Source organism: Phodopus roborovskii, unplaced genomic scaffold, assembly GCF_943737965.1.
Source record: "Phodopus roborovskii unplaced genomic scaffold, PHOROB, whole genome shotgun sequence".
NCBI classification, from domain to species: Eukaryota; Metazoa; Chordata; class Mammalia; order Rodentia; family Cricetidae; genus Phodopus; species Phodopus roborovskii.
Window position 1 is genome coordinate 25,883,598 of NW_026126517.1, and position 24,141 is coordinate 25,907,738.

General features: G+C 48.6%; 1 protein-coding gene across 2 annotated transcripts in view; it reads right to left on the reverse strand.

Annotated features, from left to right (window-relative positions):
• Positions 1–15,003: 15,003 nt before the first annotated feature.
• Zbtb16 (zinc finger and BTB domain containing 16) overlaps positions 15,004–24,141 on the reverse strand; it is a 172,954-nt gene continuing 163,816 nt past the window's right edge. For both annotated transcript variants that reach the window (XM_051197368.1, XM_051197369.1), the window contains exons 5-7: positions 22,335–22,505; positions 17,393–17,560; positions 15,004–15,266 (exon numbers count right to left, since the gene is read on the reverse strand). In XM_051197368.1, the coding sequence (XP_051053325.1) occupies positions 15,037–15,266; positions 17,393–17,560; positions 22,335–22,505 (569 nt within the window). In that variant the 3' untranslated portion in view covers positions 15,004–15,036. The remainder of the gene's footprint in view (positions 15,267–17,392; positions 17,561–22,334; positions 22,506–24,141) is intronic.

Consider the following 24,141-nt stretch of genomic DNA (forward strand, 5'->3'; position numbering starts at 1 on the left):
CCCCCAAAGTGTAAGCCAACCCCCCTCCATTCCTTGAGTTGCCTTTGGAGGTGTTTTGTGAATGGGAAAAGTAACTAATACAGGAACACAGAAATGTGTTCCGTGAGGACAAAACTCTATGAGTTTTGTTGCACAGCTACTTTCGGGACCGTAGCAAGTGGTGCTCGGAGACTGACCCTCTCCCAGCAAGCTCCAAAGGATGCAAGATAAAGAGGCAAATTTGTAAACAAGGAGGAGGATTGTACAGATGTTCTGGCCATCTGGGAGAAGCTAGCCAAAGGACTGAGACAAGAGGTGCAATTAGCTGTTCTGTGAGGTTGCTCTGAGCCATTGCCTCAGTGACACCATAAAGGGAGCTAGGCCACTGATTACTACAAAGCCTTCAAGCATCTCACAGAAGCCAGTAGTCCCCACTCTGCTGACCTCAAGCTGGGTCAACCAGTTGACTGCATTCCACGGGATCTCCCCAGATTACATTCTCATAACCCAGCCCTCATGCAGGCATTGATAGTCCCACACTTGCCCTCAGCAAGTCAACAGCTCGGGAAACAACTTCAGGAGAAATACAAACCAGTGCAATTCATAGGCCTAGTTTGGTTCCTTAGTAAAACAAATGAACTTCAAAAAGTTATTTTTAAGACAATCATGAAAATCTGAACAGAGTCTGGGTAATGCTAACGAAGAGTCTTCCCAATCTTTTTTTAAAGTTTTAGTTATATTATTTTTAAGTATGTGAATGGTTGTCTGCATGTATGAATGTGTACCTTGTGTAGGCAGTGCCCACAGAGGCTAGAAGAGAGCATTAGTCTATAACTAGAGTGAAAGACAGTTGCAGGCCACCATGTGGATGCAAGAATTAAACTCAGAGTCTCTAGCCAGTGCTCTTAGCCATCTCTCCAGCCCCTCAATCCCAATCTTTAGAAGCTTCTGAACAACATTGCCATTATAGAAGAAAGCTTTTGTTTCTTTTTTTCTTTCTTTCTTCAGACAGAGTCTCACTATGTGGCTGTAAAACTCACCATATGGACCTAGGATGGCCTTGAACGCACAGAGACCCATTTGTCTCTGCTTCCCCAGTGCTGAGATGAAAGGCATGTGCCACCACACCCATCTGAAAACTCACTGTAAAAAAAAAAAAAAAAACGAATATATGGAGTACATAGAAACAAAATGACATGGTGACTGGGATGTTAAATACATATGTACATATACAGAACAAAGAAATAACAAAAACAGAGATGGAACAGGGTTGAAAAAGTCCTTGCAATTTTGAATCTAGATGATGGGTTTATGAAGAGTTTGTTAATAGGATGGGGGATATGATCAAAGGATATGATGGTTCAATCTTCATTGTTAGCTTAATGAGCTTTGGGATCACCATGGAAACACACCTCCTGGTATGTGTCTATGAAGTGTTTTCACTAAGGTTTAGCTGAGCAGGGAAGACTCGGACTGAATACAGGCAGCACTGTCTCATGGGCTGGGAGGCCCAACTGAGTAAAAGAAGAAAGCAAGCAGAACACTTCATTTGCCTGCCTCTGGTCCTTGACGACAGTTGCCACGTCTCTCGAACCTACCACCGCAACTTCCTCACTGTGATGGGCTGCACCCTCAAACCATTAGCCAAAATAAACCCCACCTCTCTTTAAAGTTGCTTTTGTTTGAGTATTTTGTCATAGCAAGAAAAATAACTAACACAGACTATAATATACACACGTTGAACTGTCCTAGTAAAACCCGTTATTTTGTACAGTTATGTACAATTATTTTACATATATTTATTTATGTACTTAGTGTGAGGATGGAGTCAAAGGACATCTTGTGGGAGTAGGCTCTATTCTTTCACAATGTGGGTCCAAGATACTGAACTCAGGTCATCAGGCATGGCAGCAGGCACATTTATCTGATGAGTTCTCTCTCTCTCTCTGGTCCCTACTCTGTAAATTAACAATTAACATGTAGTACTCTAACAAGAAAAATTCAAAGACCTAAGACAACATATGACAGAAACGCAGTGGTATAAAATAAATATTGGCATTGGTTGTAATAACAACTGTGTGGCAAGCACATTTTGTAACTAAGCATGTGGTGGCAAACGAGGTCAGCCAGGCTGTAAACACAGAAAAGAGGATCACGGCGAGTGGTGGTATATGCTATGAAGAGCAAGTTTGGGACAGTACGGTCAGGCATAGGTGAGCTGAGACCTGAATTGCATGTGAAGGAGAGAGCTGCGCATAGGTCTGTGGGACCAAGGAAATCTTGGCAGAAGTGGAGATCTATAACTAGCCATTGGGCTGACCTCCCAGAGTACAATGGAAGTGAGGAGGAGTGATAATATGAACAAAGGGGTCAAGGCCATGATGGGGAAACCCACAGAATCAGCTGGCTCAAGGAGTGAGAGACCACTGACTTCACACTGTCAACTGGGGAACCAGCACAGGACTGATTGATCTAGGACCCCTGCATACAGGCTGACTTTGTCTCTATGGAGAGACATCATGCTCAACCCAGACACGGCATGGGGTGGTGGTGAGGGGGCCTTTGTCCTGCCTCATTGAGGAGACGGGCCATCCTAGGGGAGGCCTTACCTTCTCTGAGGAATGGATGGGAGGTGGGATGGGGGGAAGAATGGGAGAACAGGAGGAGAGGAGGGAGGGGAACTTGGATTTTGAAATGTAAAAAATGATTAGTTAACAAGAAGAATACCTTCATGCAAAGGCTTGCTCTGTCCTTGAAACAGGTGAGAGACAGTGGAGCTGGGCACCAAGGTGACAGATAATGGAAAGTAGTGTTTCAGAGAGGCGGACCATGGCCACATTGTTTATGGCCTTTCCTAGCAGTCTGTGCATGGTTTAAGAAAAGCTATAGTCTATCATGGTAAGGAAGACATGGGGGCAGGGACAGGAAGCACCAGTTTGCATTAAGGCTGCAGTCAGGAAGTGGGGAGCAGATGGGCAGTGGTGCTCAAAGCCTTCTTAGTGACTCACTGCCTTCAGCAAGGCTCTACCCCCTAATGGCTGAACAACCTTCTAAAACAGTGCCACCAGCTGGTGACCCAGTGTTCAAACACATGAGCCTGGGACAAACACTTCACAGTCAGACATCTTTCAAGCCACAGGTATGAAAGATGAAGTACTCTGGTTTTAGCCAGGAGCTAAAACATTTAGCATAACTCTTGCGTGGAATAACAAGAAAGGCAGGCCAAGCCCAGTGCAGGCCTGGCCTACAGGAGTACAGGTAAAATACCAGAGTTAGTGCATGTGTGCAGCCGTTGCCATTAAGACATGAATTCTCAGGATCTAAAAACTTCCCAAGAAGGAAGAAAATTCAGGAAATCCAGATGTTTAGACACCTCACCTGCCTTAGTTTGGTACCCCTGAATCCCACATCACTCAGGGAGCTACTCTTCGTGGGGAGGAGTGCTGTGACCCTCTGGAACTTGTGAATTGTCATACTATGCTGTTTGTGTGTGTCTTGTGTTTTATTTTTCTTGAGATCAGAGAAATCTAATTTAGACAGCCTAGACCAGTCTCAGCTGTTCTGTAGAAAATTCAAGGAAAGATCAAGTCAGGTGTGTGAGATGGGGGCGGAGCCTGTTAGCTAATTGCTAAGAGAGTTCCTAGGACCAGGTCAGGCTTGGGAAGTCTCCCTCTTCCTTCGCAGGAGGCTATCAGTCATGTGTGCATTTCCTCCTTCTGTCCACCTGGTGTCACTAGAAGCTCATTGTATCACGATGACATTCCCCCATCGGGCAGCTAATTAAAAACCTAATAGCTGTTTTAAAAGAAAGGGGGAACGCTAACAGGTGATGTGTGGAGCCAGTAATTTTCTCTGAGGCTGTGTATAGCTAACCAGAGCCTTAGAATGCTAGAAATGTGGTGTTGGGAAACATCTCCTAACCCATTCTAATGTAACTAACTATCTGAGATGGCCAGAGGTACCAAGGGGCAAAGGGAAAGAGACATGATAGCCCATCATCTAAGGCCCTAGGTATCCAAATGAGACTGTCTTGGAGAACTGAGGTCTAGACAGCCAGCGATGGGCAGGGGAAGAATGAGGCAAGGCCTTAGGCTTTCCCACTGCCCTGGAAAGACAGTTCCACCAAGGCAGCGGCCACTTCATTTTTATTCTAGGTTTTCTGAAGGTTCTGGAACACAGGACATAGATTGCTGTCCCCATACACAGTCTCCTGTCATTACCTCTTGTCAGCTAACCCAGGGGGTGCTCGGTTCCGCTGGCCTGCCTGGGTCTTTCCTGGTAGAAAAGTGTTGAGGAGCTGCAGTCCATCTGAGTCTGGTCTCCCCTCAGTGTGAGGTGAGGGCTGAATATGAATTAGTGTTTGAGGTATGGGGAGAGTGGGGCCTAAATGACCAAGAGTTTAATGGGAGGAAAAGCCAAGGGTGAAGAAGTTGCTCAGGGTGACTCAGAAAATCCCTTTGACCTGCCCCTTACCAAGTTATGTCCCTTCCCTGACATAAGTGTGAATCATAGTTCCTGCTTAATCACCCTTCCTCCTGTGGCCTATAAATTAGGGGACCCGTAGAAACCAGGACAGATTCAGTAATACCTCAGTTGCTTTACAGATTGTCTGAGCAGTAGAAGCAACCTCAGGCACTATCCACTAGGTGGAGACAGAGTCCTAGTTACACTTCTAGCCAGCCTTTGTAGGTTTCAGGCCACTCAGCACCAGGGACTTCTGGTGTAAGAAGGACACCTAGGCCTCCAATTCCCCTTCCAGGCCACCCGTACCTTCCCTGTCCCCTTATAGCCTCCATTGTCATAGGTGCCTTTAGAAAACTGATCTGGGTGTCTTACTCCAGTTGATATAACAGGTAGCCTGAGGGTAGATGGGCTAAAACTTGCTGTCCCACCTCATAACTGAAAAGAGGGGACCTTGGGGAGTCTTCACAAGCAATCGAAGCCACACAGTGCATGGCAGAGCTGGCCTGAAACAGAGCCCTTTTGACTCTGAGTCCCAGGTTCTTCTTGACAAACCCCAGCTGTCCCTTTTCTTTCAGAGGTGCCCAGTGTGACGGCCACCAGGCTAGTCTGAATCAAAGTGAAGGCTAGGTGTTTGGTTCCCTCGGTCCTCTCGGGGCCATTCTGCTCTTCAGAATGCTGCTGCGTCTCATGGCTAGGACCCAGTATGGCCTTGAGAACGGGGGGGGGGGGCATCTGAGAAGCCAACACTGACTGTGGACAGCTGTGGGCCCTCTGAGCCGCACAACAGGAAAGAGGCAAGGCGCCATGTCACAATGTCACAGGTACTGTAGCCGACTGTCTTTGTGGCACTTCTGCAGGTGTGTGAGTCAACAGGGTAGTGAGACCTGACTCTAGGCTTGCCCTGGAATGTCTCCTGGAAATGTTCCCTGGTTTCCAGCAAATTCTAGCCAAGTCCATGAATAGGGCAGCAAACACTGAGAGTCTGTGGGTTTTGATTCAACACATGGAGGAATTCCTTCCTGGTGACAAGGGGTGGCTGCTGTGGGAACAAGCAACAGAACGAAGATTGTCAATCCTGAGAGTGAGGACAGAGAGGAGGCTAAGCCCTTAGACAGGACTCACTGGAAAAAGAAAGGAAAAGTGTCACAGCTTTCTGTTTATCCCCTGTAAAAGGAAACCAGTGGCCAGTACCTCCTCTCAAGAGCTCTGAGGCTGAACAGAAGCTTATTTATTACATGTCCTGCAAATGAAAGGTGCTCTCCCGCCCCCCCCCATACCCCTCTACCCCTTCACCTAGTGAGCTCTAGCTGTTGTCTCTCCCACTGCCCGAGAATCAGACGGAGAAGGAGCGCAGAGTGTCAGGAGTGGGGTACAGGCAAAACTGACTTCTCAGTATAGTCTGGCCTCGGGGATTGGGTTAGAGTGTGAGTTTGGGGCTCTATGTCAGGTGCAGAGAAAGAAGGGCAGCAGGGGACAGCCGGCACTGTACAGTGGGGGGGGGGGCAGCTGAAAGCCGCCTGCCTTCGCTATTAATGTAGTCAGTAAATAAATAAAGGAGGGCTTAAGCTTAGTGCACAGCGATCAGTTTGGAACTACAGGGTAATTAGCTCTACAGGGGGCTGCAGGACTGCAGAGTCAGGTTTAAATGAGCGAGTTCACTCTCACTGAGGCACCCCCGGGGCACAAAACAAAAAGCAACCCAGGGGAGCGGCCCTCTGGGAGGGGAGTGGTTGGAGCTGGAAGTGCAGAGTTTCCGCTCCATGCCTAGAAGCACTGAGAGAGCTGGGGCCTCCCTGTGGGACAAAGACCCCGCGTCTGCCTTAGAAGATGCTCACCCCGACAGGCCCAAGCCAGGTAGTCCCCAGCTATAAAATGCCACTGTCCTGAGTTTGCCACACCTTCTTGCTTTCTGGCACAAGAGCAGGGCAAGAAAAGCCCACACTGAGCTCCCTCTAGTATGCATACTGGTCCTTGATGTTATGGGGATGTGCCTAGATGGGCAAGCGAGGGCCTTCTTCCTGCTCACCTCGTTTCCCTCACCCTTGACAACTGCATCCTCAGTTCCAGACAGCAAATTGCCCCTCTTCTTCCCTTATCTTTTTTCCATCCGAGTATTCAACAAAGATTTACCGGGCACCTGCCAAGTGCAGTGTTAGGCTCCAGAAACACCAAGATACAGAACACACGGTTCCTAATCTCAAGGAAGTTGATGTGTGAAGATGGGGATAATGGCGAGCTTAGGTGACTGTGATACATTATAACAAATGGTAAGGTGGAGGGTCTGCATAATAAGGCACCAAATTCAGTCTCAGGCACGTGGGAAAGGTTTCCTGAGAAAGGCAGTGTTTGGGATGAAAGAACCCGGGGAGGCTGAGAGGACCAGAGGAGCAGGCAGCTTGCTCTGGGCTGTTTTCACCTGGTAAAACACACAGCAGAGGCCACAGGGTACAAGACCCTGACCTTGGTCATGAAGCTGACTATAGCAGGATGGGGGTGGATCTGGAGGACAGGTTGAGGTGTCAAGTGGGGACTGCCACCTGGGACCCTATCCTAGGAGTAATGAAGAACCAGGGACTGGATTGGGGGTCGGGGGTGTTAGGTCCTCTGAAGGCAAAGTACAGGATGGAAGAGGGAGAGGGAGATGCAGAAGACATAGGCAGACATGCCCTTCCTGATTCTGGGACCAGGGCCTCTAGGGCAGCCAGGTGGAAGAGACTGTGGCTGTGGAGATGTAGGTGTGTGCTGACTGGATGGAGAAGTCCTTGGATTTTTTTTTTTTTTTTTTGCACATTATTTTTGCATTTCATCAGGCTTCTGTTAGCTATGGGCTTCAGCTCTGCTCCCCCGGGGGACATCTGGAACTATTGGAAAGAGACCCGTCAAGGGTGGATCAGAACCTAGGCAGTGGTGAGAGAGCACTGGACAGGAAGGAATAGCGTGTGTGTGTGTGTGTGTGTGTGTGTGTGTGTGTGTGTGTGTGTGTGTGTGTGTGTGTGTGTTGAGAGGATTTCAGTCCACCACTACAGAGAACACAAGTGAGAAGATCGCTATCCGCCCATTCTGGGGCTGTATCTTTCCAGCCCAGCTGCTTGTCCCCTCTTCTGACCTCAGCCTCGTGCCCCACCCCACCCCCACCCCCAGGCGAGGCCTGCCCTGGAGGAGGTTGCCCACGCTGCGGGCTGGGGCAGAGGGCAGCTGCGGCCCGCTGCCCAGGGAGGGAGGAGGGGTTGCGGCAGGCCTCGGAGGAGCGTTCTCAGGCTGGCCTGGCCGGGCCCCTTTCTCTCCATGAGATCATATCTGGGTCAAAGAGCATGTAAAGCAGGCAGACCCCGGCAGCCACACAAAGCCCATTCAGCCAGCCCTATTCACTCACCTCCTCTCCCCCAGTGCCCGCGCCGCCAGGACCCCAGTGCAGCGCCTAAGCCCCAGCTTTGATGTCCAAGAACAGAAAACGGCGATTAAATGTTGTTTTAAAGAGGGAGTGCCCACTGCCCTCCCATCTGTCAAGAGAAAGCTGAGGCCTGAGGGAGGGGCGGAGTGCAGGGGGAGGGGTGGGGGCTAGCCAAGAGGGGCAAGGGTTGAGGGGAGCAGATCCCAATCAAAACATATAAATCTGTGGCCAAGGACTGTTTTCCTAGAGGGGGGAACCATGTACAGGGCAAAAGAAACCTAGAAATGAGGGATCGGGAGAAAAGGAAGGAGAGGGGTGAAAAAGAGAGTAGCACACCTGGGTGGAAGATGAGAGGAAAGAGAGGGAAGGAAGGCTTAGCAGAGAGGAGGACTGAAGGGCTCTGGGGATGGGGAGCTGCCTGTCCTGGGCTGGGCCTCTTCCTGGGAGGGGGAGGGGAGGGGAGGAGAAGGGAGAGAGGGAGGGAGAGAGGAAGGGAGAGGGAGAGAGATTGATTCTCTAAATTGCTTGGCAGGGGTAGTGCAGGGACACGGGCTGACTGAAGTCAGCTGTGGGCCAGGTTGATGCTCAACATTGTTGGCACTGCAGTGACCCATCGTGGTGGCCAGAATCTGAGTCCCTTCTGCCTATCTGGGTCTCAGTGGGAAGACAGATGATGCTGGAGGAGAGAGGCTGGGATGCTGGGCTTATGCCTGCAGGATTTGAGCAGAACTGAGTGCATGGCTGAAGATGAGCTGGGTGGGGTTTCCACCTGCAGTAGAGGAACACGTGGAACCCCAGGTTTTGTACATGTCAGGCAGGCACCACACCACAGAGCAAAACCTCCAGGTCTTAGCTGCCACAGAAGAGAACCAAGGACCCTCAACTGGGTGCTGAGGAAACTCTGAAGGCAAGAGATTCGGCCTTTGGAGCCAAGGAAAAGCAACCTGTGATTGGTATGTGATCACCAAGTGCCAGTTCGTGATCCTGAGCAGTTACCTTGAAAATTGAAATTTGAAACGCCATTGAGTGCTTCTTCCTGAATTCCCAGTGAGTCTTGAGCCCCATCCCCCAAAAGCATGGTGGCTAGGCTAGTAAGAGTGCTCAGAGGGGTAAAGGCGCCTGCTGCCAAGCCTGATGACCAGAGTTCAGTTCCCAGGACGTACATGGTAAACAGAGACTTGACTCCCAAAGTTGCATTCTGGGATGGACAGACGGCTCAGTGGTTAAGAGCACTTGTTGCTCTTGCAGAGGACCCAGGTTCCATTGCCAGCACTCACATGATGGCTCACAACCATTTCTAACCCTGTTTTCAGGGAATCTGAGGCTCCTTTATCACCTCAGAGGATACCAGGCCCATATATGGTACACATACATACAAGACACTCATACACAAAATAATTCTTCAACCTTTTTAGAGGAGTCTTCTTCTCATGTGTTTGGCATATGTGCATACAGACACACAATAAATGTGTGATAAAATATAACAAACAATTTGAGACAAGAATGGGGGCCAGTAAAGACACTTGCTGCCAAGCCTGGTGACATGTGTTAGATCCGTGGGTGTGTGACTTTTACATGTAGCACTAAAGTGTCCTGTAGAATGCTGAATGTGGGGTTGCTGAGATGGCTCAATGGCAAAGGACCTTGCCATCTGAGAATCTGAGTGTGATTCCCCAGGACCTATGTGGTAGAAGGCGGAAACTGACATCCAGAAGTTGTACTCTGCCCTCCTTATGTGTACCATGGCAGGTGTCCATGTGTGTACCCATGTCTGCATGCATGCACAGACACACTGAACTGTAAGAATGCAAAATAAATCAAGACTTACTGTTAACACATAGTGTGTTCTTTATCTCCAGGCAGAAATCCCAGTTCCTCCAGTGTGTTTCCACCCAAGTCAGAAAAAAAATGAGGGGGGGTGCATTTTTAAAAAGGACACTTAGAGCCAGAGATGACTGAATTAACTTTATTCTCTTCTAACTGCAGATTCAAGGTATACAACTGAACATCGCTATTTTTCTTATGAGACTTATAAATAAAAATACAAAAAATGTTCACTACAAAAAAATCTACTGTTAGTAGGATGTAAAAAATATTCTCTTTGCTATAGAAGGCACAAACTTCACTTAGTGACACATGGAGAAAAAAACCTGCAGCAGTAAATTCATTTTTTTTCCTTATTTTTTAATCTTGTCAGAAACACTGAAGTTACAAAGAAACGCATCAATCTACACGGAACGAAGGCAGGTGTGGATAAGCGGCAATTGGGGGAGTACTTTTGAGTGGACAGAAAGAGCTGGCAATCTGGAGTGGAGGGAAGTGAGGTAAGGGGAGGGAGAGATGGGCTGACAGGGAAGAGGGGGACCTGAGGGAAGCAGAGGGTGGGGGGGGAGGGGAGAAGGAGAGACAAGGGTGGGGAGATTGATTTGTACAACAACAAAAAGAACCAATAAAATTGAAGAAACAAAAGTGGGCAACCTCCTAGAATTAGGCTAAGAGGAGGTGCTGAGGTAGACATTAACTAGAACATTGATGAATTAAAAACACTATTCTGTGATACAAAGCAATTGGACTCACACTTGTGCTCTCACAACATAGACAAGCAAAAAAAAAAAAAAAAAAAAAAAAAAAAAAAAAAAGAACAAAACATAACACCCAAACCAAAAGGCTTAGTTTTGCTTGGTCCAGCAGGGCCACAGGGCCCTCAGTGCTATAACTTACATACATACATACACACACACATATATATATTTATCTTTATATATAGGGCAATGGCATGGTGCATCATGACGGTTCCTCACCTTACAAGGATTCATGCATAACACTATGTGAACAAATACTATGATACATGTGGGGAGGAGGGGACCCTGTCTGCAAAGTGGGCCACCCAGGAGCCGAGGACTCAGAGCTGCTGGCAGGCAGGCTTGCTGGGGCTTTTACTCCTTTCTCCTCACCCTTTCCCCTGATCATATCTATTCTCTTTGTCCTCCACCCTCCTTTTGGGCATCCCTTTCCGCACCCATCAGTTCTGCTGTTAGTCCTCCTCCAGGCATCTCCAGGTGGGAGCAGCCACAGGAGACAAGCTGCAAGTTCCAGGAGAGGAGGAGACTGGGTAAAAGAGGGTGGACAGAACAAGCAGAAGGAAAAACAAGCCAACAGAACCCCAGCTTTTTATGCATCTGTCTTACACATCAATGTTCCCAGTGTCCACCACAGTCTGGCTTGTCAGGGGATTGGACAAAAGTCTACCCACTCTACTCTCCCACCCCCCATGGCCCAAGACCAAAAGTGCTTCCTGCTTGTTCTCCTCTAAGAAGGTACCCTGGCCCTCTCATCCTGGTCGCACCCATCACATCTGGAGGCGTACCATACACTTGTAAAAACTTGCAGCAGTTTTTTTTTTTCTTTTTCTTTTTCTCAACATGAAAAACTGTTCAGGCACAAAGATTTAAATAAGCCCGTGTGGCATCCCTGGATTGTACTGAATTGCTGGGTTCCCCCAGTCTTCTGACCCACCCTTGTACCCCAGATCTGCCTTCCTCTTCTTCATGTAAAGCAGCCGAGCAGCAATGACATTTTTCTATTTTATATCTCTTGCTATATCTCTTTCTATATATATATATATATATATTTATTTTTTTATTTACTTGTCTATCCCATATACACACAGGATTTTAATGCTTCAAATGAGCAAAGGAACGAGGGAAGGAGCATTGGGGGAAGGGTCAAAGTCAGCAAAAGCATTAAGGGATTCATTCGTAGAAGCTGGGCAAGGGGAGGGACCAGTAAGCAGCTTGGATTTACTAGGCGGGAGAAGGTCACAGAGCTGGATAAGGCAGCAGCAAGTCGGGATTCCATATGATCATGGTTAAAGGCAGAGGAGTGACAAACCAGAAGGCTCAAAGAGGAGTGGAATAAATACAATTCCAGCTTCCCTGGGAAGGAGAGTGCCTCCGTTCTTCTAGCCTTCCCAACTCCAGGTGCTCCAGAGGCTTCCCAACAGTCCCCTACCTGTCCAGTAACCATCAAACCCAGCAGAAAAGGCCCTGGCAACTTTAAAACCATTCCTCTTTGTGAGTAGGAAGCTGGGGGGAGAGGCCTGTTGGAGCATCTTGGGGTCTGGGCTACAAGGGAAACAAGGAAAATTTCCCTTCTAAGTTGTCTCTGCCTCTGCTAGAATCCCCAAGGCCCTCAAGTAGGTGCTGAGTGAGTACCAGCTAACACTGAGACAGCAGCACAGACAACACAGCAAGAAATCACCTACACACACACACACACACACACACACACACACACTGAACATAAGCACACTCATGCACACACGCACATACTTACAAAGGGATATTTTGCTGTTGATGGTGGTGATTTTTTTTTTTTTTTTTTTACTTTTTTCTCTTTTTCAATCTTTTTTTTTTTCTTTTTTTCTTTTCCTATTCACATTACAAAAGGAAAGGGCAATGTCCTGCAGAACTGAAGAAGTAACTAACAAATACTACAAAAATATCACAATTTGCAAAGATCTGCTCAGCCCTCTCAAACTTTTATGATTGGGTGGTGGGGTGGGGGAGGGGACAGGAGGGGCAGGCTGAGTGGGAAGGACTGGAAAGCAAGGGACCAGCCAGTTCTATGGGATAGTAGGATATTTTTCCCTTCGCCACCAATTTTGAATAACATCTTACTGCTAGAAATACTGTTTTCTGGGATTTATAAAGCCCCTGAAGGTCAGCAGTTCCCACTTTACCCCCTGAACTGGGGGAGGAAGCCACAGTGCATTGTGATTTTTCAAGACAGCTCTTCCCTAAAAAGATTCTCTTTTCACATTATAAACATGACAACTGCTCTGGTAACCTATTTCAAATTCAAACTTTTTTGCCTTTCCAACGCACTAGGTCATCACTAACTATAATTCCAAAATAACACCTCTGAGCCTTACCATCATGAGTTCACACTGGAGAGGCAAGTGCCCCCAGCCCACATCCTCCCAACACAGTCTTAAGGCTTTCGGATATGGTGGGTGAGTTTGAAGGGAAAGAGGAGAGGGATGGGGGCCTGGCCGAGGGACGGGGGGGGGAGTGGTTACAGGCGGGCCCACCCCTTGGACTTTCTGTTATCCTTCACAGCCCTTCACCCCTACCAACAGCTTCCCTAAACCACTTTTTAAATCCTAAGATCAAAACACAGCTCCGACTCTCTCAGAGAAAAAGAGAGGAGGAGGAAAACAACAATTATCTTATACATAAAGCACGAAATGATGGGAAGGTTCATCCCAAAGCAAAAGGGATTGTTGCAGATGTGCTTTCCAAAATTCAGGGTGGGGAGGCTGGAGGGTGGGCCGAGGCAGGACTCCAGAAGGAACGAAAGACTGGACAAACGGAAGAGGTAGCTTTTAGGAAAACAATGCCCCACCCAGCACAGCAAAATCAGGTTGGTCGGCCCCTCACATACATACCAGCCATGAAAATACAACCAATTTTGGCAGTGGTAACAGCACAAGGGGACCATGTTGTTGTATAGATCTTAATAACAGTCCCCCCACCAAGCCTGAACAGCCCAGATAATTCTATGACCGGTTAGACTTCTCTCTAGTGTATCTCAGGCTAAAGCTGGTCACTGATGGTCTGAACCCTGGACCGTGCAAAGAGTAAGTAACACTACGGGCATAGTGAGGACCCATCCAATGGTCATTCCCTCCATTCCCACACCTCCTCAGCCCTCCTGACCTTCCATTCAGATCCTGAGTGGTCCACTTTTTCTGACAGCTTACAGCCAGAGAAGGAGGAGTGGGGGGTGGGCTCTACCAGGCCAGATTCAAAGCCAGCTGTTAACTTATGCTAGAACAGAAAAGTACACCCTCCCCATTCCTCCAATAACCCCCCTAACCAAAGGGGGAAAAGATTATAGGGGATTGGAAAGCTCATGAGGTCACAAAAATAAAAACTGAGGTAATTCAAGTACAATGTGCTAAAAGCAAACATAACAAGAGGCCAAAGCGCCATCAGCTCCTCCTCCCTGTTCCCTGGGGGCTGAGAGGGCCAGGAATCGGTGCTCATCTCCAGATCTGGGGTTAAAGGATCCTCAGTGTGATAGCAACTTTCCTGGTGACTAGCCTTCCCACCCTGCTCAGGCAGGGCATTCATTCCTCCTGCAGGTAAAACTCACCTGCAGGAGGGCATCCACTCCTTCTCTTGGACAATGGGACCTTTCAAAGGGATGATGGTGTTCCTTCCTCTAGGGGCTGAAGTGGGGTTGCAGCAATGTGTGCTTGTTTGGATAGCGGGATGGAATATATTTAGTTCTTTTTTGTTTTGTTTTGTTTTCTTTTTGCAAGCAGAAAGCAGACCAGCAAGAATTTTGCTCATGAGGGGATTTGGCTAGGGTACAGTGCTGGCTTTATTTTGTTCTGTGTTCTCTGAAAGCTGAGGGAAGGAAGGAAGGAAGAAAGGAAAGAAGTGAGGGAGGGAGGGAGGGAGGGAGGGAGGGAGGGAGGGAGGGAGGGGTTTTGGAATCTGACACAGCTTTTCCCAGAGCGACCTAGGGAAGATATATCCCAGATCCACATAGGGTGTGAGCCTTTTGTGACCAGAGGACAGCCATCAAGCAGGTGCAAGACGCTCAAGGGTGAGAAGAGCCACAAGGCTCTGGGAGACCATGAGGGGTACCAAGTATGGCTGGGCAGAGCAGAAAGCTTTCCCTTCCCAGTCTGTCCCCAGTATGCCAGAGCTACCACTTGAGTGAGTGTTGTCAACCAGAGACATTACCCCTCACTGCCTCCAGCTGCCCACTCTGCTCCCCTCCCATCCTCTTCAGAGGAGGGGAAGAGAGGGGTGAGGGCAGAGGCAGTGGCTCTGACCAGAGGATTCCACACTTGCCTCTTCCTGTTCTTCATTTCTGGACACAAAAGGAAGGTCTAGGTTGTGGAGAGGAGAAAATATGCCACTGTGTAAATGAGCGAAACCACCCCCCCACCCAAGGGAACCAAGGAGGGCAGAGACCCCAGGGAAGGGGCAGTGGTGTGACAACCAGGTCACCTGGGACCCCAGAAGAAATCCAAGGCCAAGTAACTACCAAGTCTCCTTCTCTCTCTTTTCTATTTCCCCTTCCTTTTCTCCGCACAGTCTTTGCACTTTATCTTACTCTAGCTTGTCTTTGCAGGCTCCTGCCACGGCTCTACCGTATGTGTGTATAAGGGGGAGGTCCCCCCTTCACACATAACACAGGTAGAGGTACGTCTTCTCTATCCTCCAGTCGGGTGGGATCTCCTCTGGCTTGTGGCCCTTCATGTGCTTCTGCATGGAGGAGAGGCTGGGGCAGTACTCTGTGCAGATGGTGCACTGGTAGGGTGAGGCGCCATTGTGTGTTCTCAGGTGCTTGATCATGGCTGAGTAGTCTCGGGAGCGCTGGTGGCAGAGTTTGCACTCAAAGGGCTTCTCACCTATGGAGGAGACAAGACAGGACAGGGGAATGTGAGGATCAGAAGGGTTGTGTGTCATGGTGGGCCTTGCTGGAGAATGTCTATCCTTCTAGGCTTGCAGTCTCCAACCGAACTTGCCAATACAATGGCTGCAACATCCAATATGGCAGCCACTGATCACACAGGGCTGTAGGTATGGCTATTGGGGTACTACACTTCTATTTCATTTTGTGACTATTGTAAATAGGCTAATGTGGCTAGTAACTGGTGGCTAGTAACTGTCCATGGAGCCCGGCCCCTTGCCATACTATCTTAAGGCAGGGAGCTTCCCTTTTAATTAAGGGAACAGGTACCATGAAAAGAAGTAGTGGGTCTCTGAAGTCCTTCAGGATGCTTGGTCACAGCAAAGCACATCCACAAGAAATAGAAGAATGGGTGGAGTCCTTTTAGAGAGACAGATGGTAAGGAGGGGTAGGGGAAGTCCAAGGAATCCAGTCCTTCAAACACACCACGTCTGGGGCCATCTACACACTCTCTAAGGACCTCCTCTGGACTTTACCTCCTATTCTAGGGCTGTTGGGGAGGGGCTGTACAGAGAACCTAGGAGAGTACAATGACACCCTAGTCTGCTATCTAGACTATCCCTTCCACTAGAGTCCCCTGGAGCTGAGCAGAGATGTAAGGGAACCTTGTTTCAATACAGTAATTAACCGGTCAGCCCTCTTGCTATATCGATATTCCTCCGTGCTGAGGCTCCGGCAAATAATGAAGTAATGAACAGCTAAAGTGATCTAACTATTGACCAGCTATTTACAATAGTCACTGCCAATGCATTTAATGATCTGCCCACTAGGTCACATCCCACAACAAGGGACTGAGGAAACCCTGGGACTCTGGGATATCCCCTGGGGTACTCATGTTGTCAGCAATGAACACCCCATCCCCTCCTGTAGCTTTAAGCCAGAGGAAAGAAAAACTGTGCAGGTAATTAGAATGAGTTCTGAGAACAGCTCTGCCTTCCACTCCTGCTGGTTACCTGCCGATCCCCAGGCTATTCCCTCCCTTAAGCCAGCTGAGGTCACCATGCCCTCCTCTGGACTGGGTGCTGTCCCCACTGATCAGAAAGGGCATCTTCCCTTACTGTTTCACTCTCAGCCTCACAGAAATGCTACCTCCCGGCAGCTGGCAGACTACAGGGGGTGGGTATTTAACAGCCAGCTCTCCAAAGACACATAGCTCTATTGCTATGCGGTCAATACTCCCACTGGGGCCCATTTTAAGCAACCAAGGTGATGTCATTGAACTTAAAATGGGGAAGAAATAGAACAGGTTTTTCAGTTCAGTAGAGGTCAGTTCTAGGCTCTATTGCCTCCGACTCTAAACCCCATCTACCTGTCTGTCCTGAGACCCCAGCAAAAACAGAGACTCGAATTTCTTCTGTGTAAAAAGGAATGTGGAAGCACCTGGACACGATGGACCATTCTCCTATTAAATACATTGGCTCCTTTCTTTTCAGAACAGACCAGAACCAATATCACAATTTCCTGGCCCTTATCATGACTCAATGCCCTCTGATTCTGCCTCCAACCATGAACGGAACAAGATGAAATCACTCAAACTTTACTTTTCGATAATCTGGCCAACTTAACCTTAATTTGGGATTTGGAACAGGACCATATTGCCTCTAGCACTCCTGGATGATTGTTTGGCATGATTGCTTCAGGGGACTGACCCAGCCTATGAGACACGTGCTGCAACTGATTACCAATATCTGCCACACCTGACTAGTGCCGACTTTGTTGGCCTTGAAAAGAGAATCATGGTACTCAGACCACCATGTTCTCTCTCTCTCTCTAGGTATTTTTATTTGTGTGTGTGTGTGTGTGTGTGTGTGTGTGTGTGTGCGCGCGCGCGCGCACATGAATGCGGTGCCCTCTGCGGCCAGAAGAGGGTGCTGGGAAACAAACTCTGGTCCCCTGGAAGAACGGGAAGCACTCTTAAACCATCTCCAGTCTCCATGTCAACCCCTTTCCTCTCTGGTTGAAACTTGAACCGTGTTTACTTGGGTTTTTCCTTTGGACCACCTGCTCCCCCAGTCACCACCCAAGTCCCAATGCCAGATCGTGTCCCATTCCCACCCTTGGTACCTGTGTGAACCCTGTAGTGCGTTTCCAGCTGGTGCTTGAGGCTGAATTTCTTGCCGCAGCCATTGCACTCATAGGGCTTCTCCCCCGTGTGGATACGCTTATGGTTCTTGAGTGTGCTCTCATCCCGGAAGCAGCTGCCACAGAATTCACACTCATATGGGTGGTCACCTGTAAGGACAAGGGACTAAATCAGACCCTTGCTTTGTCCGGCCTGTTTTGGGGACAGTGGGATAAATTCAGTGTCCCAAGATTGCCTGTGTTTACCACCTTCAAAGGTGGCCTGACTGGTCCCCACAACATGAACAGCAGTTCCTGTGTTCTCACCCAGATTTTACTATGGCCCCAAAGCCATCCATGGGGTATCGGCCAGTCCCAGGAAGGGAAAGCCTGCTTGGCTCAGCAAAGAGCAGCAGCCATCAGGAAGCAGGGTCCTGTGAGGGTGGACAGAACCGGGCTTTGAGGCCTTGCTTACACTGCCTATTCTCCCTTTCCCCTGGTTCAGGGCCAAGGACCACTCCAGCCTAGCTTCCTCAACCTCAACAATACCCCCCCCAACTTAGGGACCGTCTCTTTGCTTCCCCCAATGTCATCTGCTCTTTCTGCTACTCCAGCAGGTAACTGTTAATCCCTTTGCTTCAATCCGCTTCTTTCCCTGGTGAAACCCTAGCCATCCTTCAAAGCCCAGCTCATCTATCACCCCCATTTGGACACTTCCCTTTAGTTCCACAGGTAGGCTAAGATGTATTTCCTTCTCTGTCCCCAAAGGACACTGAACACTTTTGGTCTTTTATTCATAGAAATATGACTTTTAAAAGAATCCTTTCCCGTTTACATATTTTCTGTATTCTTACTGCTGTGCTGAAGACTTCACTGAGATCATGTCCGTGGAAACCATCTGATGAAAGATGTGCTTATCGCACAAATGGGGAAGAGTTTCTTAGAGATACTTAACCACTGTCCCAAGGTCACTGAGCTACAAGTAGATAGATTGGAACTTTGGCTCTGGTCTGGTCCCAGGGTCCGGACACTGGTCACTTGCCACATGACTAAGTGACACATTGTATTGTATTGACTAACAGGGCCACCAAGAAGTGTTTTCCACCCTCAGTGCTTGCCTAGGAATGACTCAGAACCAATTCTTGGAGAATTCTGCGTATTGGGCTGGTAAGACCAGCCCTTCCTCAGCCTAGAATCATGTCCATTAGTTTAATTCTCTCCCCTGGACACTTCACCTTTCCATCCCTGTGGACCCAGGGGGTAGGGAGTGGGGTTAGCCACCTTGCGTTTCTGTAACCGAGGTGTCAAGCTTGGAGGGGGGTGAAAGGTGAGGACTTGAGCTACTTATATATTACAGGAGTGAAGGCGCAGACAATAAAGATAGATTGATCACCCCAGACTTTGTTCATGAATATTTAAATATCGCTGATTCGTCTTGTCACTGTAATTACAATTTCTCTGGGCTGCATCTCCAACAACCACAGTTTATGGTAAAGAATGGCCCACTGTATTTCACTTGCTCCTCTGCAGATGTGCGAGGCTGCCAACCGTGTAATGTCCTCTGCATTTCATACATTCTCTTCAGCTGCTGAAGGCTTAAGTCATCCACAATGACCTACGTTTTTTCATTATCCCCATGTCAAACTGTGCTCGTGCCTGGGCATAAATTGTCCTTCTCCTTATAGACTCGCATGCCTGGGCCTTCACTTCCTCTTTAAAATGATATTTTACTCTCTCTGCCATCTCCCCTCTGTGGGCCGCTAACCAAACATCCCTCTTCCTGAATGCAGGCCCCTGTACCCACATAAATTCTCTCCTCCTCTGATGTCTCGGAACAGTTTCTGAGACTCTGTGGGGAGTGGTTGTTGGGGGTCTGTTCACTGGCCAGGTGAAAGATGTACGAAAAGCACCGAAGGCATTGGGGCTGGGTGAAACTCCATCAAAGAAACCAAAGAACCATCCCTTCTATCCAGTCCTCACCATCTTTGGGGCACTGTCCCGGCTCAGAGGCTTGGCCAGTGATCTGGAGATGGACTGAGTCATGGAGTTTTGGACTGGGGAAACCAACCCTTGTTTTTCACTACTAGCACTATACTGAGGACCTGTTTCTAGCCCCGTCAAAGCCAAGAGGCTAGCCCTCACTAACTAATTGGCTGTGGGTCTACCACAGTGGAGGGGGGACAGTCTGTGTATGAGACTCTCTCTGTCTGCACATGTGGCCCCGTCTGGTCTGACATCCAGCTCCCCCTCCTTCCTGAATCGGCAACGATTACGACTTTAATCAAAGATTCAGTATCCTCATTAAGATATAAATAAATAAATAAAGCAAGGGCCACATGAGACTTCAGCCGAAGCTGGTAATTAAAACGTACATCGGCAGTCACCCAGCCCCCAGGAAGGAGGGGCTGCAGTGATGGGGGGGGGTGGCTGCCTGTGTGTGCCTCCTGCTTCCAGAGGGGGGCCCTAAGAGTTTAACAAACAGCAAAGGGGTTTGTTTGACCAGATTTTTATGAATTTAATTACGGACTGGATCACATGTTAAATGAGTTTAAATAGGAACTCTCTTGAGTCTGCCTAGGGAAAGAATAAAACACACTCAGAGAATGAAAACAAAAAACAAAAAACAAAAAAAAAAAAAAAAAAAAAAAAAAGAAAGAAAAAAGAAAAAAGACAAGTCACCAAAACTCATACCTACCTTCACCCCCCTACCTAGGTTTTACAGCTCAATGGCCACCAGACCTGCTAACCCTCATCCTGAGAGCTAATCGTGTCAGGCAGGTCATAATGTACATAAAACTGGCAACAAAAGTCAAAATCCAATTTGTGGTATGTTGATTAACTCTGTAGACTCGTTAATGAGCTTGACATTAAGTGCAGGACAAACGAGACTAATTAGAGCCCCTTTGGCCTGCCCAAGGCACCTGTGACCCTTCTTCTTCCCCAGTTTGTCATTACCTAGTGGCTTTCTTACCTCTGGCCAAGCCCAGTGTCATCCTTCCCACCCTAGTCCCGGCCCCTGGGCTCCTGGGATCCCTTGCTCTCGGCCCCTCCCTTCAGCACAGCTGAGAGTTTATTATATCATGAGCCATGTGAATCAAGGATCCATCAATGCCAAGAGCATGGCTGGACTAACGTACCAAACACAGCTGCTGATGCTAAACACCGGCCCCAGCAGCAAATGGGCCAAGAACAACAGAATATTAATGAGGCATTGTGTTAGGGGTGTGCAGAGCCTGTGCTGGGCTGGTGTGAAAATCAATGGGTGCTTGAATGTGCATGCACAAGGGGCACACACGTCTATGTTTCTAGAATAAGCAAGGGTTTCTCCCAAACTCTGTCCTTGCTGGGGATCTGGAGCATGGCTGACACAAGGGTGAAGCAGAAAGGACATGGGCTAACTGAACTCTGAGAAGGTGGCATGGGCAAAGTAAGTTGCATGCTGGGTGGACTCAGTAGGGCCTGAATCATCATGTCATGTGAAGTCAAGTGACTTGACCCAGTGGCATACCTAAAGGAGGCTAGCCATCTTCCCTAAGATTGAACTTGGGGACCCACTGAGGGTGACATTGATGGGATGGTGTATACATCTTACAGGGAGACCCTTATGCAGATCCTGTAGAGAAAGTCATTGAGCATATACCCCTTTCTCTTTGATTCCTTTTGCTGGACCCACTAAGCCCTCTTCCTTTCTACTGAGCAGCCTTAGGCAGTCCTAAGCATCTTGCGGGCCATCCACATTCAGTAATGGAGTGACATTTTGCTCCTCTAACCAAGATGCTATCCAGAACCTAGAGCCAAGGCAGGCTCCTTGGTGAGAATACCTACAACAGGCAGACCAGTCCGTCCAGCTTAGCCCTGAGAGTAAAACTTCTTTACTCATCAGAGCCTGTTACCCATGTGAACGCCAGCCACACATTCTATCCCTGAGCCATGAAAAGGCTCTGAAGAATGAGAGATTCTTACAACCCTCTGTGAAGCATGCAGGGTATTCGTGTCTTCTCTAGCAGGCCCATGTATGTACTCTGCTACATCCTTACATAGAGACTTAATCCCAGCTCTCCCCAAAACAGATCAGGAACATACACACACAGACACATATGATTCAGAAAGTAGCATTCTTTCACCCAGGGACAGTAAGAGACGATCTCATTTTGCTTTAGGGCAAAGAAAGGAATTAAGTCATCTACTCCTCTGCTAGGAAAAGACCAAGGGTTCCTTCAAGGCTCTCTGACACTGGATGTCCTATCCCCTAAAGCTAGATGGTGGTGGCAGGGATAGGCTAGGACTGGGCAACTAGCCCTGCCTACTTGACTCGCACATACCCTGTCTTTTACCCCACTGTGTGAACTGGCTGAGCAGGGCTATCTCATGGCTCATTGTTCAAATACTCTCATTGTCTTCTCTAGACAACATGAAGGCCAAAGTAGAGGGCCTCTGTCTCTGTTGTGAAGGCAGGATGAATTCTTCAATGTGCCCTCTGGTGCCCTGAGCTGCCTTCAGTGCTATTCTTGGATGGACTGAAGAAATGGTGGGACTGTAATAGAGTTAGGTTTGTTTTTCTCAAAATGCACTCTGGTACCCCCTGCATCAGAATCCCTTGGCAATACTCAGTGTGTGTGTGTTGAGATCTGGAGCCCACCCTGGACCACCGAATCAAGGTTTCTGAGAGTATGGTAGTTTTGTGTGTGTGTTTTTAAATTTCTGTGCCGTGTGTGGAAAGCCTGGGAACAGACAGACTGTCTACAGGTGCAGGGGTAGGCGGCGGTTGGGAGGACTGTCAACATTTCAATGGTCTATGGAAGCCCTTCTGTGTCCAACTTCAAGCAGAGACAGGCTGTAAATGCCTCAGCCTGGAACACCCCCCCACACACCCTGTTTTGGGGGTTAAGCCCAGATATAAGGTCTAGAGATGTCCCCGGTCCCCACGCACGCAGGGCCAACCTACCTGTGTGTGAGCGAAGGTGGCGTTTGAGAGCCGTGTGGCTGGGGAAGGTGCGGTTGCACTCACTGCAAATGTAGCTGCGCACGCCTGCGTGCACCTCCATGTGCTGCTGCAGCGCGCTCTGTGCCTGGAAGCGCTTTCCACACAGCAGACAGAAGACAGCCACGTCCGTGCCTGCGGGAGACAGGAGCAGAAGAGTCTCAGCAAGGCAGGGACCTAAGGCCACACTTTCACCCCTGAAGATGGACCCAAACTCAAAGTCAAACCCAGGGTCAGCACAGGCCATGCGATGGTCACTGAGCAGCCTGAACATAGCTCCAGAGGAAAAGATGTCCACAGGTGTCCAGCATCCATGAGAACTAAAGATCTGTGAAGACCCAAAAGCACACAGATGATCAAAGGCGTTTCCACCAGTGTCCTGAGTCCATTGTAGGAGAAGGTGGGTGACTAGGGGCCTGTAATGGCAGGGAATTTACAGTGTCTGAGGCAGAGGTGGAAAGATGGGGTAGAGCCCGTGAAAACCAACAATAACCTGGATCATATGGGCTGGCCACTGTTGTTAACATAACTCTCTTAAAACCACAAATTCATCTGAGGAGAGGGAAGCACAGTAGACTAACTCATTCCAGTCTCCAGAGAGTTCCCAGGTGGGAGCAGCAGAGGGACTCACTCACTCATTTCCTGAGGTTAGCTGTAGACTACATTCTTTTTTTTCTTCTTTCTTCTCTTCTCTCTCCTTCCCTCCCTCACTTCCTCCCCCCTTCCCTCACTCCCTCATCTCCTTCCTCCCTCCCTTTCTTCTTTCCTCCCTTCTTTTTTCTTTCTTTCACTTTTTTTTTTTTTTTTTTTTTTTTTTTTTTGAGACAAGGTTTCTCTGTGTAGCCCTGGCTGTCCTGGAACTTGCTTTGTAGACCAGGCTGGCCTTGAACTCAGATTCCCCCAGCCTCTGCCTCTGCCTCCCGAGTACTGTGATTAAAGGTGTGTGCCACCATCGCCTGGTGGACACATTCTTATAACCACTTTCCTATTTAAGAAATCAGCAATCTCGAGAGTCACTTCATTCCATAAATAGTACTGTGATACTTTCTACAAGAAAACTCTCTTTGAGATTCTAGGGACGTGACAATGGATAAGCATTCTGGTCGCTGCTCTAGTCTCAACACCACCAGCACCCAGCACACCAAGAGAACATACATGAGGATAGAATGGAGTCTGTGAACACTTAGGGGTGGCATAACCAAGAATAGCAGGATGACAAGTCCTAACTGTGGCAACAGGGAGAAGATGAGAAGGGGGCTAAGGAGTTGGGAGCCAGATTATGTGGGGTCCTGACCAGCCATACTACAAGCTCTGGGTTTCACCCCAAGACCAATGGGAAGTTGTCAAAGGATTTGAAACTAGTGAGTCACTTGAGATTCAGTTCGCCCCTGCCACTCAGCTGCTTGCGCTTCCCCCAGAAGAGATGCAGTCAAGGCAATAAGGAGCAAGCACCAAAGCATGCAGGGATCACTCTAGCAATGGTCCAGAAGCAGGGACAGAGGCTGCTCAGAGGCAGAGCAGTGAAGCCTCCCAAGCCCAAGCTCATCAGGAAGGAGCCAGGAAGATCTCTGGGAGAGATCTCAAGTCCTCAGCCCCATCTGATGGAGGAAGACATGCTGAGAGAAAGTAGTCTGCCTGGCAGAAGCAGATGCAAGGACTGACACTGAGTCCTTCAGTGCCCCGTGTCAGGCCTGGCAAACAAAAGCAGAGTCCACCCACAACACGTTCTAACACACAGCACAGCAGTTCTAGCTTCTTCAAGCTGAGGGTT